Source organism: Rhipicephalus sanguineus, chromosome 1, assembly GCF_013339695.2.
Source record: "Rhipicephalus sanguineus isolate Rsan-2018 chromosome 1, BIME_Rsan_1.4, whole genome shotgun sequence".
NCBI classification, from domain to species: Eukaryota; Metazoa; Arthropoda; class Arachnida; order Ixodida; family Ixodidae; genus Rhipicephalus; species Rhipicephalus sanguineus.
The window spans coordinates 220340260-220361859 of record NC_051176.1 but is presented as its reverse complement, the minus strand read 5'-3'; the positions used below and the strand labels follow the sequence as shown (position 1 = coordinate 220361859).

General features: G+C 44.7%; 1 protein-coding gene across 1 annotated transcript in view; it reads right to left on the bottom strand.

Annotated features, from left to right (window-relative positions):
• The window catches only part of LOC119381606 (uncharacterized), a 417646-nt gene that overhangs the window by 148435 nt on the left and 247611 nt on the right, over positions 1–21600 (bottom strand). Inside the window, exon 5 of the mRNA XM_049419611.1 lies at positions 1569–1696. Coding sequence (XP_049275568.1) covers positions 1569–1696 — 128 coding nt within the window. The remainder of the gene's footprint in view (positions 1–1568; positions 1697–21600) is intronic.

Genomic DNA, 21600 nt, shown 5'->3' with positions numbered 1-21600 from the left:
TACGTTGCCTTGTACTCCCAGAGCATATGTGCTAGCGTGGCTACGTCCCCGCATGCGGGGCAAACGTCATTGGGGAACACCGCGGGATAAATGGCATGTAGGGAGCTCGGATTAGGGTACATCTCCGTCTGCAGTAGTCTGAGCGTAAGGGCCTGAGGCCTATTAAGTTTGGGGTGAGGGAGTGGGTACACTCTTCGCGCGAGGTAAAAATATTTCGTTATTTGGTTGTACGTGGCAGGCGCGTCCCTGTTCTCCGCAACCTCGTTGTCACCAAGCCGTTCCCCGGAACCGGCGCGGTCGGTTAGCGCGCGCGCGGTCTCGTGGGCCGACTCGTTGAGGTTGGGGGGAGCGCCCTTGAACTGTCCAACGTGTGCGGGAAACCATATAAGTACGTGGTGCTTGATACCGTCGCGACCGCCACTCTGGAGCACGCGCAGGGCTTTCGCGGAGCAATCCGAGCTCCTTACACGCCATTTATCCCGAGGTGTTCCCCAATGACGCTTGCCCCGCATGCGGGGACGTAGCCACGCTAGCACATATGCTCTGGAAGTGCAAAGCAACGCACACTAACCCCGATACTGCTTCGGCCATGTGGGAAGCGGCCCTTCGCAGCTCCCTCCTGGCTGACCAGCTCTGGGCCGTCCAGCAGGCTCGCGGAGCGGCCGGCAGGCTTGTCCTGACGGTCCCGACGTGGGAGTCGCCCGCTGCGCGCTGACGTGAGCCTTACAGGAGCTCAATAAAGTTTCGCAACCAACCAACCAACCAACCAACCAACTGAGGCGTTATAGCGACAAATGTCCATGCAAAATTTTCGAAGCCTTTTGCATGGAAAAAAATCTCACGTGTGCCTAAGTGTTCCCTCACTATTTATAGTTAGTCAGGAAATTGAATATATTGACCACAGTCAAAGGCGATTGTGAGCTCTGACCTGATTCGTGGAAATTTCATTTTGGCATTCCTCTCCACTCCCTTCTAAGTACCCTTTTAAGAAAGAAACGGTATATATTACTGTCTGGGCAATAATAAACTGTGATTGATAGTCAACGCTTCGTCTGTTTCAGTCTGTTTGTTCCATACCTTGCGCCTTTGTTCAATTCTGTTATGCACCAACCAGCACAAGTTAAAACCTTAGTGCACTGAAAATGAATATCCCTAAATTTAAAAAAAAACGTACAAATTTCCGCACGTTTTATATGCCTTCTCTAATTTCACTTACGTATTTATGCTAGTTAAAGCAAACACTTCAATCATCTGCGTGATCTGGTTTCTTCACCTAATATTCGTTTCGAAGGTTTTGGATTAGTTAGGGCTATGTGAGACTGATCTGTTCATAAGTCCTAATACGCGAAAAGCAGTTGTGTGCATGCAGTCGCAGGTAGACGTCGCAGGTAAGCTTTAATTTGCAGTATTAAACACTGGCATGTACATTCTATTGCGATTCTTTTTATCTGTATTAAACAAGCAAGTAGACACACAACTATCACAGAAGTTACACGGCAGCATAAGTATTTTTTTAAATTCTTGCTTCTTAATAAAATAAAAGGGGTCACAAAATAGGGGGTACCTACCTGCACGGTGGGCGTTGTGTCTGCTGGAGCCTCGAAGAGAATGGTTAGCTTAGGGCACTCGAGGTGTCTTTTGTCCAAGTCAGTGCTTTGGATGACGGCATACTGAGCTCGAAAGAGGATTAAACAATCTGCAAAGGAAAAGTCATAACCGTGAAAGTTTTTTTTTCGGCCACTTTCTTTTGAATTAACTGAGCAGTACAGAATACACGACGTAAATCTTGCATGCTAGTTCCTTCTTATGACGATTTTGAATCCTTAGAATGTAAGGAAGAGCCATACAGCTGAATCTAGTGTATTAGTTATGAAGCACTCTATTCCTGCCCTCACCTCCTACGCGAAAGCTGGAGGGTAAGGGGTGTGGTGAAGAAGGTTTGACTATTTATACGTCAAGCATAGGAAGATTAATTTAGATGGTGCCGATGATCTAAATAAGCGCAGCCAGGACTTTTCTCACTTTTCAAATCATGCATTTATTCAACGTCGCGAACCTTCATACCTAAGTAAAAAAAAGCCGCAAGCCACAGAGGGTACTAAATAATTTACCATAGGATATACGAACCAGTTTCTGTTTATTTTTCCATTAAGGTGTGCGTGCAATGATGGCATTACACAGTAAAAATTCATACTTTGATTATGAAGCAAGCTGTAGAGGCGAAATCCGGAATAACTTTGACGAAGGATGGTTAATGTAACGTGCGCTTCAAAAAAAAAAAAAAAAGAAAAGAAAAGAAAGCTGAGAGCGCGAGCGCTTTTAGATTTCGCACCCGTCAGAATGTGGCCGCCACAAACAGGATCAAAGTCGCGACGTGTATCATAGCAGCGCAACGCCTTCACCACTAAACTGTTGCTGTGGCTACGTCATGTCACAAGACACCTTTATGCAATGTATATCACATACTAGATCGGTAATTAGTTGAAAACGTCTTCTGCCGGTGGAAGAGATCCCATTACCAAACTCCTTCGCTTCCAGTACCTTATATCACACCAGTTTCTTTTTTTAACGGTTTGAGGCAGCACACATACGCCTCCTGCTCTATGCCCATTTACTGGCCCAATACTCCCCACCTGATATCGCAGCGATCCACCGCCGTGATCAGCCACTCTCTCGCAAAGCCAGGCGTGCTTAAAAATCAAAGGCCGACCAACTAATGAATCCTTAATGAATACGATACTTGAAATGGAAAGCAGAAAAAAAAGCATGTTTTTTTTTTCTCCCCCTGGCTTCGATCGTCATATACTATAACAAAAATAATCGTTTTCATCGAAACTGTTGCGGGAGGGGACGCGTTATATGGCCCCATTTTAAACATTGATATATGGCTACCTGCGGTCAGAACGACTATTAGGTGCTGCGCACGCGTCGTACGACGCCCACGTGCGGTCTTTTCGTACTTGTAAAGCGTGCTTAACCTGCCTAAGAGTATGTTGGCGGGAAAACATCACGTACGTACGCAACGCTCGTACTGTAGAGCGTGCTTTGCCTCAATAAAGGTATTGCAGCGGCAAAGCCAAACATAATTTCGTAGTACGTATGTTGAAATTGGTTGAGACGGAAGTCTAGTACACTTATATTGACCCAAATAATCTTACCTGTGGAACATTTACATGGAAATCATTTTGCCCATTCTTAATATTTAAAACAGTTATACATGATTACAATAACATTATTGTTATAGAGAGGATCAGTCAGGTTAGCGATTGACATCAACTTTCGTCTCCAGCGTCACGACAATCACGCATTGTCAGTCAGATCAAAATAAAGTAACAATAATAACCAAGATGTGACATCTCAAGGAAGGCATTGATAATTTTATCCTTGTAATCTTTCCGGTTTTAAAAAGTATAACGTATAAAATGTTTCTAACAACAGAAACACGCGAGCATAAAAAAAAACTATGGTAGTGCATTAATGCATGTGGGCTGAACAATGCTGAAATATATGCGCGAGCTTTTTTTGTGTGTTTGTGGCGGGGTACACAATTCAAATAGAAAAGTAAACGTTAGAAGTATAGTCCAAGAGGCAACACGGGAAAATTGCGTTGAACTATTTGTCACAAAGGAGAAGACGAACTTAATGAGCCTTTCCGTTTCTATCTTTATTATTATTATTATTATTATTATTATTATTATTATTATTATTATTATTATTATTATTATTATTATTATTATTATTATTATTATTATTATTATTATTATTATTATTATTATTATTATTATTATTATTATTATTAAAAATGGAGGGGGGGGGGCTAGTGACTGGGCACAATGCCTGCCTACTTTAATTTCATGCGTAGTAATGCACAAAGCACTAATATCTATTTCTCTTTTCATCCCTTTCTTCCAGTGTAGGGTAGCAAACCGGACAGACGTCTGGTTAATTGTTCCTCGCTTTCCTTGCTTCCTTATGTCTCTCTGTTTATGGTACACCGCTGAAAGGTGCGAAGAGTTCGAATACTTTGACACATCGCAAGTGCGGGTTGAATCACTACGCTTCCACGCGCTCACTCCGCTGTTCCCAAGTTCAGTAAGCACTGTCAAAAGAGACGAGTACTCATTGTTCCAACGCCGCCAACGGCTTCGCGGGGCAGTCTATAAAGAGAATACGTTCCTCAGCATGACGGACATAAAATGGCCACAAGTAGGTTGCTACGCTGTGAAATGGTGTTATTGTAGGTGTTTGATGTAAAAAGTTCGTGTTCATGCTACACAAGAGATCGTTACATGGCTGAAATGGGACCCTACGCCAACACCACGCCATTCTGTTTCGAAGGCCGCAGTCAGTTTCCAAACGCCAAAAACAGGTTTTTCTATTCTAGACAAATTTTTCAAATAATTGTTATAAGACAAGAAATGGAAGGCTGACCCTGGCACACGGCTCAGAGCCCGTGTTCACTGTTCGCAGAAACGTCTTATAGCTTAAAATGTTCGTAAGAGCATATTTCCAGCCTATCCTGATGCTGGACATATCATCAGCGATGCCGGCCTGCCAATTACAAAAAGCATTTACAAAAAAAAGTTTTGTGAATTCGGCTTCTGATCACGGCTTTCCGTTTTCTCAGCTGGGTGTTATGCCTGCCTATTGAGGAAATGTGTCCTTCGTTTTTGTTTTTTAGCGCACATAACAAACGTTGTTATATTGATATCGGAGGAGGAAGCTCGCTGCTTGTCGCTACCGCCAAAATGCGACAATATCAATCACTTCTTTTGCGAGAACTGAAGACTTTCGATACGTGTAGATTCTATGATGGCATGCATGCTCGCATTCGGTCCTTCTACATTACGGCCGAAGAATACTAGAAAAAAAAAACGCAAGTCAACGTGACGATTAAAGAGTCTGCCGCTTCTTCGTGACACTTATTTCTTCGCTTTTGCTCCTTATTTGGTATGTGTCATCTGTCTTAAAAAAAGAGCACCGTTCTTCCTCACATTTGTTCAACGTCTCTTAAAGAAACAGCGCCTGCATCACAATGCACAATCAGAAGTTGTTAGATTTGCTATCAAATGGGAGAACTACATAGACTCACTAGAAGAGGGGCTGTGTTGCCTGCTATACGTATAGTAGGTGCCAATATTACACTGTGTATTTCTGGCAACTGGAGGTCGGTAACATTAGAGCTTTTCTCCTCTTATTATTTCTTTTTTTTTTAGGCAGTGGGCATTGTTCGCTCGGTCACCACCACGCCCGCAGTATGACTTCACCAGTATCGGTTGCACTTTCGCAATATCTAGACGGCTTACCGAAGACTAAAAGGGACGCTGAACGGGACAAATACGCAAACGGATCGCATTCAATTTCTCCTCCTCACTCGCGCACTGCACTCGCTCGCGTCTTTCTTGGCGCTGTTGTGTAGGCGATACGTCTCGAATGGCGAAAGCGAATTCGGCGACCGTGATTGCGTGCCGTGGGCGGCGGTGCGTGCGTGAAGGCACCGGCGGGCGGTCGCCGGAAGCGCCCAGCGATGACAGATCGCCTTTCGCCTCGTCATCGACCTAGGCAGGTCCGCAGCCGACGAAGCTAAACGCTGCGCGGCGTTGCAACTCCCCCGCGCTCGTCGGTGCCACAAAGCGCCGATCAACGATGGCGCTGCGCTTGAGAAGAGAGTTCGAGGTGCGCTCGACGACGAACTGCACGGGCAGTTCGGAAATGTAGCGGGGCCGCGGGGCCCGCCGACGCCCTACTAAGATCCCGTCGGCCATATTCTGTCTGGCAGCCACTGCGACAATTAAACGTCATGCAAACGGTTCGACTACAGATGGATCGTGTGCTTCGAGGTGGGAGTGATCGCTCAATCTAAAACAAGTTATGGGGCCTTACGGGTCGAAACCAGGTATGATTATGAGGCACGCCGTTGTGGGGAACGCCGGAATAATTTTGGCCAGCTAGACGATAACTGCAAGCGATGCGGCTGGACTCACGCATCTCTTAGGCACATTTTCTGGGAATTGAGGTTATAGGTGAAGAAAATGCAATCTCCCCAGATGAAGCTGCGGTGTGGTGGACGGCCGTGCTGCGCAGCTCAAACCTCCAAGGTCAAATATGGGCCATCCAGCAAGGCCATGAAGCGGCGAGGAGACAGGGTCTCCGGTCCTCCTCGGGGACGGCCGAGGCCCAGGCGACAAGTTTGCCGGAGTTCTTAATAAAGTTGTTACCACCACCACTGGGTTTCTTTTAATTAGCACCCATACTGTTCTTGCATTTTTCATTCCGTGCTTCCCCATGCCAGTTCAGAGTAGCAAACCGGATGATAATATCTGGCTAACCTCCTGGCCTTCCTCTTCGTATCTCTCTCTGCGTACATTCCGTGGCCAGGAACTGAAACCGTCAAATAGTGCTTAGGAGCTCAACAACACAGCCGCTAAGCTACAACGGCTGCTGGACTTAACACTGCTGTTTTTCTGGAACACTGCGTGAGCAGCTTATGGCTCAGTTTACGCTGAAATAGTAAGCTTCTTTTCTAATACGTAGTTTGTGTCGCATAACTAATGAGACAGCTTTGTGTAACATAAGCTTGGTAATGGAAGCGTTTAGGCTATTTGCAAAAGCTAAAACGCATTCCGTTTCTCTCCCACCAAGAAGGTTACGATGGCTCCAGAATGTTCGTTAGCTGGTTGAGAAAGCCATCCCGCCCACTATGAACGTATCCGCAGATGGCTTAAGGACTTGATGTTCACTCGGCCGCTAGTGCTGAAGGCACCAAACTGTGCGTCGTTAATCGGCGAATATACGGCACCATGGTTATCAGGCACTTGCCCCATGCGACACGATGTCTGGTCTGTCTCGCCAGGCTTTCGTGGTCACTTAAGTTCTCGATCCATATTTGCTCAAACGTTAGCGCTGGGCAGTACTCTCAAGGAAAAAAAAAAGAAAAGAAGAATTTATGTATTTTCGATACCTATGTAGAACTAGAAGTGGCACAACCGAAGGCTCCCTAAGAAACTCCTTGTTCCATTACAGATATCTGAAGGAGAAATAGACGCCTTGAGAGCATGGTAATTATATCTTGAGAAAGACGGAATTCAAAAAACCAGATACGAACTGCGCCTATCGCACTTGTCTAGAGTGCGATAGCCCCACAGTCCGGATGGTGTGTCGTGCCATGTGGCCGGATCACTGGGCAGAGACGATTTTGAATCGAATCTACATATTCGCATCTTAAAAATAATTACTCGAATTAGAGGCTGACCAGACGTCACTAACAATAGTCTGGCCATTGAAATTAGCCGCTTCCGCTATAAACATAGAGTACTAAGTTGTCATGACTGAGTTCTGTCTCCATGAAGGCTTCCACTTCGGGCACATTTTATCGCGCAGGAAAATGATGTTTCTCTTGGAACACAGACCACACGAAGCAAGAAGGCACGCCTTCGATGCTCAGCTTTACCATGATAAGGTTCTTCAGACGTCAGGAGGGTTCGTTGAGAAAAAAAGAAGTGTGTGTGTGCGCGTTCGATTTTCAAGCACGGCAATGGCTGCGCATGACTCTCCGCGCGGATGATCGCATACACGGGCCTCGCGCCTTACCTTGGATGGAATATCTGGTGCATGCAGAAGGTAAGGGCAAGCTGAGATGCCTGATTAGCAGTGAGTAGCAGTGTCACACGACGACATTACTAGCACTGGAATATACGCGTCCAGTTTCTTGCTCGTATATTTATGGGAGGAAAAAAATGAGACGGGTTTTTTCTAATTGCATTGCATTCCACAGGCACATAGGTGGCAAAAACTTAAAGGTTAACCAATAAAAAAAAAACATCAAAAGAAGTTAAGGACCAGGCAACGAGCGATGTAACATATTAAGTTTAATCTCGTAGATTTTGAAAAAAGTGCGCTGGAACCTCCGTTCTATACAATGAAACCCCCAGTAGCCGATTTTATAAATTTCACAATCCTGACCCAGAAGGGGAATGAGTCAACAGAAAGGGATCACCTCGTAGTCTCTCTCATTTTCTGATAGGCCAGACGAAGTTATTATTATTTTTTTTACAGTTATACCCGGCTTAAGTTTTTCACAAAATCACGGCGTCATCATTCATAAGCCACGGACAAATTATGATTTTTTATTGTCTTTTTTAACCACCAGTCCTAACAAGTGAATAAGCAAAAATAACTACGACTGTACTATGTTAGTAATTGCGAAATATTGCAAAATGAAAAAGTGATGGCAACGTCCGTCATGGAATCCACAATTGCGCAAAGGCTAAGGTTTAAAACAAAGACTGTGACGAGTTTAAATAATTGTTTCATCATCTTTCACCACCTTGCCTAAAGTTTTAAAGTACAATATTCGGCGCCGGCTTATGAAACTCATAACGCGCGTGATTATTGGTCCCCAATTAGGGGGGGAAAATACAGGCACTACGCGACCATGGTTATTTCTGCTCAGACGCTTACAGAGAAGGTAAAGGGGGAAAAAAGTCACCATGAGTCACAAAACTATTTCACACACTCAAGCAAATAGAACAAAGTGCTAACCCTTCGTTGAAATACGAAACAAAACTAGCCGTAAAGGGAAAGTAAAGTTAAGTAACCTCTGAAGAAAATGTCACGTTATACCAAGCACACTCGCCCCTCCTTGAATATCTGCATTCTGGCATTAAAATTAACCGAAAGGAATTCTGAAAATACTTAAAAATGCAGTTTTTCTATTAGCGCTCACACATATTACGGCATCATTATTCATAACGTGGAAGACAAAGTGCAACTTTGTATTTCAGCTCAGTTTTCTTTCTCCACCATCAATCCCATGTGATCAATCAGAGCAAAACATGACAGTACATAGAGGCACAGTCTTATTTTTAATTAATACCCCCGTTATAAAATTCTTCTTTGACGGCTTCAGTCCCTCAGGAGACGTTTGGTTCACCGAGGGATTAAAGTGGTTTCCTCAAGCCTTGCGCACGTAATATCTCGCTGCGCTAAAAAAGTAATCGCTAAGGAATAAAAATTACCGATCATTGTGATATTCCCTAATGCGAAATGTGAGCGCAGCTCTACGCGTGCTCTCAGAAACAGAGAGGCAAAGAATTTCAGACATGTAAGTTAGTACCTATATACAGTCGGAGACTGCTTGTTAGATTTATCTATTTTTTATGTTTATTTTAATTCTTATTTCTGTCTAACTTTTTTGTTCTTATCTTTGTTATTGTTATTTCCTCTTTCGGCGGCGATAGTTCCAGAGTAATTCAGCCGGCCTCTTATTTCTTTATTTTTTACGTTTTTTTGTTTATTTTCAAGCGGATTTTGTTAAAACTCCCAGATTTCAGTGTTGGCTTCGTACGCGAAAAGCCCGTCGCCGGCGAGCGTACAGGAATGCGGCCCTCGAAGGTGCGCCGGTCACGTGCGTATTCGTATGCACTGTTTTCCAATAACTGATGCTCTCTCGATCGCGTGCTTGTCGGCGATCAGCCATTTCTAATACGGCGATCTCAGCTTTCATCGAGGTCATAGACGTGCGCAGGGTTCCCCTTCAGGGAGGGGGGGGCGAAGGCGGGTGAGGGTTCATCGCAGCGCCCCCCCTCCCTATTAAGTCAATGTAATGGGCAGACTTTGCGCCCTCCCGCCCTCTCAGGTGATTAGGGGGCAGCCCCTCCCCCCCTGCGGACGCTTATAATCGAGGTGACTTGTCAATCCGTGTTGTCACATTCCACTGTTGCCTGCGGGTATGAACGCATGACCGACGGTTTTGCCTGTAGCAACCGAAGTGTTGCGCTGCTAAGCACGTGGATGAAAGTCCTATTTCCGGCATGAAGGAGGGAAAAGTTTATCGGGGGAAAAGAAAGAAAGAAAGAAAGAAAGAAAGAAAGAAAGAAAGAAAGAAAGAAAGAAAGAAAGAAAGAAAGAAAGAAAGAAAGAAAGAAAGAAAGAAAGAAAGAAAGAAAGAAAGAAAGAAAGAAAGAATAGCAGCAGGTCAGGCCCGCACCCGCCAAAATTCGCTTGCCCCCCTTTTCCCGATAGGGCGAGGGCTCCAGAATTCTTTAGAGCGAAGCTGTCTTAGCCGACCCTCTGCCGCCACCGCCGCCGTCATCGTCGTCTTAGAAGTTGTCGTAGTACTAGTAGTAGTAGTAGTAGGCGTCGCGCAGGTCACGTGACCAGGGGGGGGGGAGTGAATAAGGAAATAAATAAAACGGAATGATGATGATGACGCTGAGCTTTGATACAGAGTACCGGGAAAGCAATTCGCTCGCACTTTCAATAATTACATTAATTAGTGATATCAGTTGTAATGAACCGAGGCAAGGTACTATCGCGCTCATTATGAGCTACATCACGCGAGCGCGTGGCCTAGCGCTCTGCAAGGTTGTACAGTGGTGCCGATCATGGCATATTTTCGAGTTATCGGGAGAGAGTTTGCCTGCTCGTGCGAGCGCGCTTCGCCCGCACTTGCTTGCTTTCACCGTCTTTTTCACCGTTTGACGCGTCTTTCGTCGGTGCCTTCAGCTTCTTTTTTGTGAAGCTTGCGCAAGAAACGTTGATCATGTTTAACAAACTAGCCCATTGTCAAATTTTCTTCGGGTACCTAGCATCTAATGTCGCAACTGGAGCCAAGCATTTGGGGCAGGTTTCTTAGTCGGCTTTTGCCGATCTCAGAGCCCAGATAATGGAATGTGTAAGGGCCACATCCAGCCTGAATCCTCCGAAGATATAGTTCCTGAGCCCGCGTAAGATTACGGGCCAGGAAGCGGACACACCCGGTAATTACGGTGCGTGTGCTCCTTCCACGTGATCCCGTCGAAGGTTCGATATTAGTGCTTCTTGGAAAGCACGGGCATTGGACAGTAGGGATTCAGGTGTCTCAGATGAGGCAAATGATCGAGCCAGTTGGACTGCCTTGTTGTTGAAAAGATTCCGGCCATGCGCCTGTACCCGCTGCGCTTCAGTCCTTAGGTGGGAGGTCTTGTAGAGTACGCGGATGTCTTGACAGATTTGTAGCCTTCTTTTTCCCAACTCGCTTGAGGTATGTAACTGCTCGGAGTGGGCCCGTGTGATTTTACCCGTTTTGATTTATATATATGCAACCACCCCTTACACCTAAGTTGTAATTCCCTAAGCCCTCGGCAACAAACAAACAAACAAACAAACAAACAAACAAACAAACAAACAAACAAACAAACAAACAAACAAACAAACAAACAAACAAACAAACAAACAAACAAACGAACGAACGAACGAACGAACAAACGAACAAACAAACAAACAAACAAACAAACGAATGAACGAACGAACGAACGAACGAACGAATGAATGAACGAACGAACAAATATAGCAAAACGTAAACCCCGCATTACGTCATGCTTTCTTCTGCGTAACTGTGTTCTGATATTTCCGACCACTTCTCCCGACCAACCGATTCTGGTGCTATCGTGAGCGGTATGCCGCTAAAGTCACAAACCGGCAATGCCGCGACGAGCAACCGAATTTGAATGCAATCGTTACAGTACATATACCAATGTCCACAACTTACTGTGTTGTAGAGTTTGGTAGGATGGGCAGTGACACATAGTGTGTTCAATCGTCTCCTCACAGCCGCATAAGTTGCATGTCGCATTGCTAGCCATTTCAACGAGAAAAGAATATGGCTTCGTAAATGACACTCCCAACCACGTGCGGCACAGCGTGTGTTCTAGACGTGAACCTAAACTTCACCACCTTAACGCAAGACCACTTTCTGAAAACAAGATCCTGCCATGGGATCTTGGCCGGCGGTTTCGTACATGCACAAGGTCACAAAAGCTCTATGGTGCTTCTTGACGTCGTACGGACTTCAAGAACGTTTGGAAATTACCAGGCGAACACGCGGGGAAACATGCGGGGTTTACGTTTTGCTATATTTGTTCGTTCGTTCATTCATTCGTTCGTTCGTTCGTTCGTTCGTTCGTTCGTTCGTTCGTTCGTTCGTTTGTTCGTTCGTTCGTTTGTTTGTTTGTTTGTTTGTTTGTTTGATTGTTTGTTTGTTCTTATCTATTATTCCCCCTTTCACCTCCCCACGTACAGGCTAACCAACCGAGCACGTGCTTGGTTAACCTCTCTACATTTCTCACTTCCCTCTCACTCTCTATTGTGCTGGTAGCGCCTTCGACCAGCCCATTTCTCATTGCCTTCACAATACGTCAGGAACGCGTGCGCAGATGATGCGCTCAGCGGTACGCTTATTAATTTTTTTATACTGTGAGACTTGCAAAAATCTCGGGAGGTACGGCTAAAGGCAATCAAATTGCCTGAAAATAGCTCTAGCATTAGTAACCACACCCAATGCAGGACGTCGTGGCAGCCGTATTTATATAGAAGTTCGAAATGCTTGGACGCTACGTAATTACTTGCTATCTAGTAAGTAGAGAGAAAAGTAAGGTAAACTATAAGACACTCATTACACGCTTTTTTCATGTAAGCTATTTTTAAATATACACTAGCATAAACACTGACAGGACAGCGAAACAACAGTATGTCTCTGTAAATGACAAAGAAAGTAACCATGGCTTACGATCAATACAGTAATCCAAAACACAAATGTGAAAATAAGCATTTGGGACTCTCCTAAACCAAGTTCGTAAAATGACCACGCACAACACACACACACACACACACACACACACACACACACACACACACACACACACACACACACACACACACACACACACACACACACACACACACACACACACACACACACACACACACACACACACACACACACACACACACACACACACACACACACACACACACAATGTGACAGACCTGATCAATGCAAATCTAATGAACTGTTGGTGACTTTCACATACACTGAATAAAACGGAACATAACAAAGTTAGATTCATTGGTCGACTACTATCGTAGTTCACAGTTTTAATTTAATGACGTTGATTTCAAACTGTACCTCCGTTGTAGCTTGAGAAAACGGCAGCATGGGCTAGTTGGTGATTTGTAATCGACATATTTGCACAGCGCTACGAGAACGAGGGTCAGCAATTCCAGCGGAGCCAGCTGAGGCTGTACGGCGAACTTGGGACCCAAGCTCAACACACTCTGCACACTGTCCGGGATAGGCACGGCACACGCTGTGTGGATTAGGTTCCTCGGCATGGGTCTCTTCCTGGGGTGATGGCCCGAAGCTGCGCCAGAACGTGCTGCCAGATGAACTCAGTCGTTCGGCTCGTGGAGGCGCAAAACTCGAGCCACTTCTTCTTGGCCCGTTGTAGACTGTGCGAGAGTACTTGCAGGACAAAGGTTTAGATTTAGACTACCGGAGACGCTTAGTGTAAATGGGTTCGATTCACTCTTCCCTTTCGCAACCATCTCTGTTGCGCACTTTCGCAACCTTTTATTTGAATTCCAAGGATTCGCTTTCCCTACGAAGCTGAATGTGGCGTTTCGCGAATCGTCAATGTCGTACGCCTTCGAGATCATCGACATACATTGAAAACCACGCGAACGTGTTTTCCCAGAAGTCTTGTCAATGCACTGAGATAGGTAGCTGCAAAAAATGTAGCTAATAAGCTGTAATATAATAACGGCTACACTCCTATACGTAACACCCTTGCCCACGCCCAACACACGCGGGCACGCTCCCCATAACTCCCAGCTCGTTTCGTTTCTCTAAACTGAAGCACAAGTTTTAGTTAGAACCAAACCTACATGATATACGCGACAGTACTGAGGCGAAGCATCGAAATAATCCGAAAACCGAACGACGTTCCTCATACAGTTAAATGAAAATAAATAACCAGCCATACCGGCATAATGACTGCGATAAAAAATGTTTTCCGGGAGTATACGGCCGAATTTTTCTATTTTAATTCTGAGAAAAACAAAGTCAAGATCATGCCTAAAAATGCACAAAACTAATTTTTTTTTTTCTTTTTTAACTTGGCGACAAATGGTCGAATATAGCATGCTGTAAAGCGCCGCGAGTGTATTACTCTCGTGCGCAGCGTCTTTCCGTCACCATTCACAGAATTGTTGTACGACTTTTTTTGTTTCGTAATTACCGCGTCCAGCCATGCGTAACACTTTCTCATTTGTTTTCGTTCTCTTTTTCTCAATGTTCATTTTATGTATGAGTTCCTGCGTGAAAGCGTGGGAAATCCCCAGAGTATGGCTCAATATTTCGTCGCATAAGTGAGTCAAACGCGTGGTATATTAAAAGAAAAAAAATAAGAAAAGAACAGGCAGGCGCGTTGTGCGACGTTAACAGAAAGGATATCGCCAAGGGACAGGCCGTGAGCGTTTGTTCTGGCTCGAGGTGTTTCCAGCAGAAATACGCCGTGAAATGCTTGTCCCACATAGCTTTTCTTTCTTGAGATTTCGCTTTTGTTACTGCTCTCGGCCGATTTTCTTTCTTTCTTTCTTTCTTTCTTTCTTTCTTTCTTTCTTTCTTTCTTTCTTTCTTTCTTTCTTTCTTTCTTCCTTTCTTTCTTCTTTCTTTCTTTCTTTCTTTCTTTCTTTCTTTCTTTCTTTCTTTCTTTCTTTCTTGCGTCAGTCCTGTTCCTAAAAAAAAAACATCGCAGTCTCTTTCCTGTACACACGTAAAAGATGAAGTAGCCAAGGGGGCACACGCTAAGCGGGCCATTATTACCGCCATCCAATCAAACGGCGGCTCTCCGGCAAAAGAATGGTGACAGACATGGTTGAGGATACATCCTTTCTATTTCATTCACAAAGCTGTCGCACAATATGCGAAGCATTTCACAAACTAATCGCTACATAGATATTCTTCGTATTTAAAGGCGTCAAACTTGACACGCAGTTATAAATATTTTCGCCACTGATAATTGAAATGACGCAATAGTGCGGCAATTCTCGTTCCGCAACTGTAGAGCAGAAGGCCGAACATTTACTCCCAAGTATGACAATTTTGCAATTCTGAATGCGAATGACGAACAAACGAGCTCGTGTGTCCCCCTGCGCAAGCGGCGCACTTGCATAAGCGTTTATTGCAACAACTGGAAGACATAATAACCGAAATTATGTTTCACGAGATGAAACGTCCTTGCATAAAAGGGGGAACCTGAAAGCGTGAAACATTAGCGAGTAGCCCACTACCACTTCTTGCTATTCGAGCTCTGGGTTCAGAAGGTCCGGGTTCACAAGGCAGGGTTGCAACGCACACTCCTCGCTCAACCACGGCTACAAAAGCGTCTCGTGCACGAAAGCTCTTCATAATATGCACTGTAAACGAAAGAAAGAAAAAAAGAGAAGAGAAGAAAAGAAAAGAAAAGAGCGGTTAGCAACAGCTATATCTGCGACTGTGAACCAATGTACTATCCACAACAGTCGTCGTTACTTTGGCCTCGGTAGCATAGACTTTGATCTTCTCAGGAGCTACTCTACCATGCAAAGAACTACACAACGTAGTCTTCCTTCCCTACATCATTGCCTCTTGTCGCCTCCACAGTACATGCGTACATGTCACCGCCGTCTGAGTTAGCGTGCTGCTCAAAGCCGCGGGCGCAATTCGCGTGATAGGTAAGCGCATCCGGGACCCAAATCCACCACTGCGGCATAAGTAAGTTTGATTCCAAGGGACGAGGATCGAAACGCGAAAAAAAAAGAAAAATTAAAGAGTAGCACGAAGTCAGACGATAAAATATTCACATGGCAGTGCCTAATAAAGGCTCCTAAAAAGACAAGCAGGTCACTCGAGACAACAGTATATATTAGCGGACGCCGCCGGTGCGTCAACACATAGTTTTTAGCAAAGCGAGAACATGCGCAAATTCAATCTCGACGTGAGTTCACCCTCGTTCGCACCGTCGGTGTCACTGCTGTCGCCGTCGTGCTGCCGTGGTATCGACACACGTGCGCGGTACGTGCGCCGAGGTTTAGAACGCGCACAAACGCGTGATATGTGCTAGATAACAAAGCCACCAAGTAGACGCAACGTGGCGGTCCTCTCAACTAGCTTTACCGATTTAATTTTTTTTTTCAGTTTTACGCACCCAAACGCCGATATGACTATAAGACATGCCGCAGCGGAGGACTCCAGATTAACTTACACCACCCGGGGTTCCTTGATGCGTGCCTGAATCTAAATACGCGGGTGTTCTTGCATTTCGCCCCCGTTACAATGCGATCGCCGTGGCCGGGAATGGAACCCGCTTCCTAGAGCTCAGCAGTGGGACACTTGACAGAGGCCTTACCGAGTCCAGGTCAGCATTCTGACTTCCGCTGCTGGCCCGAGCGTTGCGCAACCACATGTTTGAGATCTTGCTGAGCAGCTTTGTGCACAACACGCTGTGGTACAGCCACCCATTCTTTTTTAACCTGAACGCACCAGCGTCGACCACCGAGTTGATAAGCGCCGTACAACGGAGCGCAGCGGCGAAATGAACGAGAATACGCGCATGCGCGCTATGAGCAGCTCTGGGCAGCTGTCGTCTCCTAGGCTTTTCATGCTAATGAAAAGATCATGCCAAAAAAAAAAAAGATCATGCTAATGAAGACCTCGTAAATTAGGGCCATGTTAATTCAGACCTTGCTAAACGCGAACCTTAATCATTATAGTCCTACTTAGCACGATCCTAATTACCAAACTTTTAGTTAGATCTCAGAATGATTCAATTAACATGTCCTTAATTAGTATATTCTCAATTAACACAATTTAATTATCATTTTATTAATTAGCTATGCTTTATTTTTTGTGCCCTTAACAAAGGCGTAATTACAGTGCATTTAATTAGCATGGTCTCAATTTGCTTGCCCTTGGCATGGCATGTCTTAATTAGCTTGATCTTAGCATACCTTCTCTTAATTGGCTTGACTAAGCATGAAGCCTGACTAAGACCATGAAGAAGAGGACGAAGAGAGCCAGAGCGCGCGCCGGCCGCTGATGATAAGAATTCCTTGTTGACTCCGCGCGGCATAACGAACAGCTTAACAGCTCCTGTGTAAAAATGCTGATAGATACGTAGCATAATTAGCGGGTGTAATCCCATCACATCCATCTCAAACGCGACCACTTTACCTTTTCTTTATAACTTGATGGCTGCGTTCAGACAAGAAAAAAAAAAAGATGACGATAGCGGTGGTCAAAAGAAGCGGGGGTGGGATCCGGTTCTCGGAAAAGCCTCGCAGACGATAGCTGCCCAAAACTGCTCATAGCGCGCATGCGCGTATTTTCGTTCATTTCGCCGCTGCGCTCCATTGTACGGCGCTTATACACTCGGCGGGCGATGCTCGCGCGTTCAGGCTTAAAAAATGGGCGGCTGTACATACACTGGCCAGAGCGGAAAGGAGTGTACGGCTCAAGCTAAATATATATGTAAGCTTATCATTAAGCGCTGAAAAACAACTGCTATTCTGTCTAAAGCACCGTCCGAGGAAGTAGACTGCAACGTTAAGCCTTGCTGTTGCATTAAATGCATCGCTTTCGGACGGAACTGCCAATGTTTGATGTGATCTCCACCTGCGATGCTTGGTCGAAGACGGGGTCACAAAACAGACGTGCAACGTAGCAAACCGGAAACTTATGATTAACTTTTTTGCTTTGCCTTATCTCTTTTGGGAGATCTAAAGGAAGCGTGTATACCGATCCGCGGCGCCAGCCTGAAAATACATTCCATTATCGACGACTAGCGCCCGCGAGCACAGCACGGCTGTCAGAGTACCTTGGAGCAGTCCAGAAGGCAAACGCCGATTCTTGTCTCGTCTTGACTATACAAATCGGTAAATCGGTCAAGCTGTCTGGACATCAGTGACGTCAGTGACGTGCAAGTTCATTACACACACACACACACACACACACACACACACACACACACATATATATATATATATATATATATATATATATATATATATATATATATATATATATATATATATATATATATACACACACACGGTGTTTCAAGAAATGTGTCCAACCTTCTAAAAAAATTAGGAAAATGCGATATTTGCTCGGGGCTTTCAGAATTGCTTTTTCTGGAATCTTAAGGTAGATAAGGACATCATGTAGGACAGTAATTAAGAAAGTTACATTAATTAACTTTTTAATTAGTGGAGTTAAGCGATTGTGTCAAATGGGAGAATTGAAGTTCTTCATGCGAGGAACCCATCCGAGCTCTGAGATTTCGAAAAAGCGTCCTCTAGTAATTGTTGTGGCGTAATGAAATTCAACGAAATGCAACGGCTTTCAACAGCGAAAGCTATCGAATTCGGTTGAAGTCATTACTTCGTAATTATTACTAGAGGCCGCTTTTCCGAAATCTCAATGTTGGGATGGGTTTCTGGCACGAAGAACTTCAATTACCCAATTTGACACAGTCCCCTAACTCCACTAATTAAAAGTTAATTAATTTAACTTTCTTAATTACTGTCTCAAGTCATGTCTCTAACCATCTAAAGATGCCTAGCGCTACAGAAAAATTCATTCACTCATTTTGGACGTCTCAGAAGAATATGGCAGTTGCGTTCTTCCATGTTACTGTTTAGGATTCGCCATTGAATTTGGTTGAATTTCATTACTTCGTAATTATTACTAGATGCCACTTTTTCGAAATCTCAAAGTTGGGTTGGGTTTCTGGCATGAAGAATTTCAATTCTCCCATTTGACAGAACCACCTAATTCCACTAATTAAAAAGTGCATTAATTTAACTTTTTAATTCATATAATTTCTTTGACCTCATATAATTTCTTTGACCATCTTAAAATCCCTGCCCACTAGAGAAAAACCAATTCTGAAGGCAGCAATCAAATATCGCATTTTCCTGATTTTTTGAGAAGGTTGGACACATTTCTTGAAACACCCTATATATATATATATATATATATATATATATATATATATATATATATATATATATATATATATATATATATATATATAGCCTTCGCGAGGTTAGTTGCTAACCTTTTTGGAGATTCTATAAATTTTGCTTGCCCTTTCTTGACTACGTATACACTATTTTACGGATAGGTTACGGTGCAGCCATACTGGCTGTTAACCTTGCGTTTCATATCTTTAACAACTAAACGACCAGTGCTATTGGCCTCGAGAACAAACAGAGTCGGCACCTAGCGGCGAACGGACGAAGCCCCGGAGTGTGGATGCCGGTGGCTGGTCGCCGCTCCAGCAGTAGTGTGTGTTGTGTTTATTCGAGAATTTTGTCGACGTTGAGTAAACTCATTCTTTGCTTTTTGTAATGGAAGTTCGTTAAGTCAGTCCACCGCGGTGCTGTAGCGGTTACGGTGCTCGGCTGCTGACCAAAGATAGCGGGTTCGATCGCGGCGGCGGCGGTCGCATTTCGATGGAGGCGAAATGCTAGAGGCCCGTGTACTGTGCATTATCAGTGCACGTTAAAGAACACCAGATGGTCAAAATTTCCGGAGCCCTCCACTACGGCGTCCCTCATAATCATATTGTGGTTTTGGGACGTAAAACCCCAGATATTATTATTAAGTTCGTTAAGTCAGTCGCTTTCTTTGAGTAGCGACGCGAAAATCATTTGTTTAATGCGACCGCACCACATACGCTTGTCGCTTTTCAACGCATTGTGAGACTAACATTTGTAATTCCTTGTCACAGTACCCTTGCCTCTGAGCACAATTCTGACTCATGTTGGGGACTGTGTCACCATTATGGTCGATGGCGACAAAGTTGTTGCGGCGGGCCGCATCACTTGATTCAGTGTCGTCTCTTCTAGGCGCTGCTCTGACGATGCCGTGCACGTTATCGTACTCGCGCTGCAGCCTTCCGGGCTTAGCAAAGACCCCCCCCCCCCCAAAAAAAAGTGCACGACAAGTTGACTAACGAAAAAACAAGAGCAGAATTTAACTGCTCGTGTCCTGCAGGATGCTATAGTAAAACCTTGAATTGTTTGGATATATGGCTGGTCGCGGCGCCTACCGCAGTTTGTTGTATCGCACTTAGCGAAGGTAGCGCGAGGCAGCTTCTACTAATCAAATATACGCTGCGATAACTTCAACTTTAGAAGTATATCAGACCTAAATCATTTCTGGAAGATCCATTTAAAAGATTCAGAGAACAAATATATCACCATGAGCAGTGGCGACGAACTCGATCGCGCATGTTCATTCATCGCTTACATGATCTGCGCTTTTTTTGGCTCGCGAAACGAGATTTTTTTACTCTGTACGAGATCATGCACAAACTGGACGTGTTTCGGCACTCATATTTATGCTTCGGAACACTGAAAACGGAACTTGTCGTAGTTGAGTAAGCGCAACAGAAAACGCGCAAACTACAGTAAGGCTCGGTGACTCGCACTTAAAAGGACTCGCAGCTAGCGCGAACAAACTGCGCATTCGCTGCGAAGGTGGCGCATGAAGGATGTGGAACGAATTGCGTACTTGGAGACTCGATTCATTTATTAGCGGAAGTTCGCAAAAGCGTAAGCAGATCATGACTGGCAGCCCTGCCCAAGCCACCACGACTTTTGCGGACTGCAACGGTGTTCACGCACGTAGCGCGCAGAAACTACGCACGCAACAAATATGAATGCACAGGTTACAGAAGAGTGAGGAACAGGTTAGCGTATTGGACTGAGCATCAACACTTGTCGTCAGAGAACGCTTCAACCCACCGTGATCGAAGTGCTTGCAGCGCACCATCGGAAAGCGCCTTGCCGTTCCGACACCTGACAAGCAATTCTTGGCGATGTTGCGCATCGCCGGGATAGAAATGAAAGCTTATCTCTGGCTCTGTGCAATATGTGCAGCATTGCGGAACCGAACAATACTTCCCCTTGGAAATTCAAACGTTTTCGATAGTTACGGAGCGCAGAATGACGATATAGAAACAACAGCCCCGTACACTTTCACACGCCGCAAGGGCGACGTATCCACACTAACACAGCGACACTGCTGCCACCTACAGGTCGATCTCGCTGCCAATACTGTAGACGCGTACACAGGAAAACGGTTGGCTTGATTCATTCGACGTTTCATGGCCTGATTCATTCACGTCGCGATATATACAAAAATAGGAAAACATTCACTTAACAGCCCAAGGTCGCGGCGCCCATGTGTCTTATGTAAAATCTTGTGTGTCGTACTTTGAATCCGCTTTGTACCGAAGTACTGAAGCCTTTGTTTGCGTCTAAGCATGTCGCTTCGCAAAACGCATAGTAAAACGAGTTAACGCTTTAAAAAAAAACAACCCTGATTTAGGTTCGTTCTTTTTTCGGTTTCAAGAGTCACGACGTCAGCATTAACATAGATATACTCAAACGGCATTATTCAACTGAACTGCCTACATTTATCACTCGTTACCCACATTTATAGGTCAGTTATGTGTATGCTATGAGGCAGGGCAGGGCGTAATTTTGGCATGGTGAGACTGGTCATTTTGGCATGCTGGGTAACATACTTGCACCTTCAGTTCGCAAGCCCATTTTCATAGCATTTTTCGTTGCCGCGCTATTTCTTCTTGCTACGTTTCTGCTGATATGAATTTTTTTTTTTTCATTTCTGCTACATTGAAGACGCTGCGCAAGCGGCTTACGACTTACGTGAAGAGTTTATTTCTTACTCCATTTGGTCCGAAGCGCAAACTAGACAACTAAGGCAAC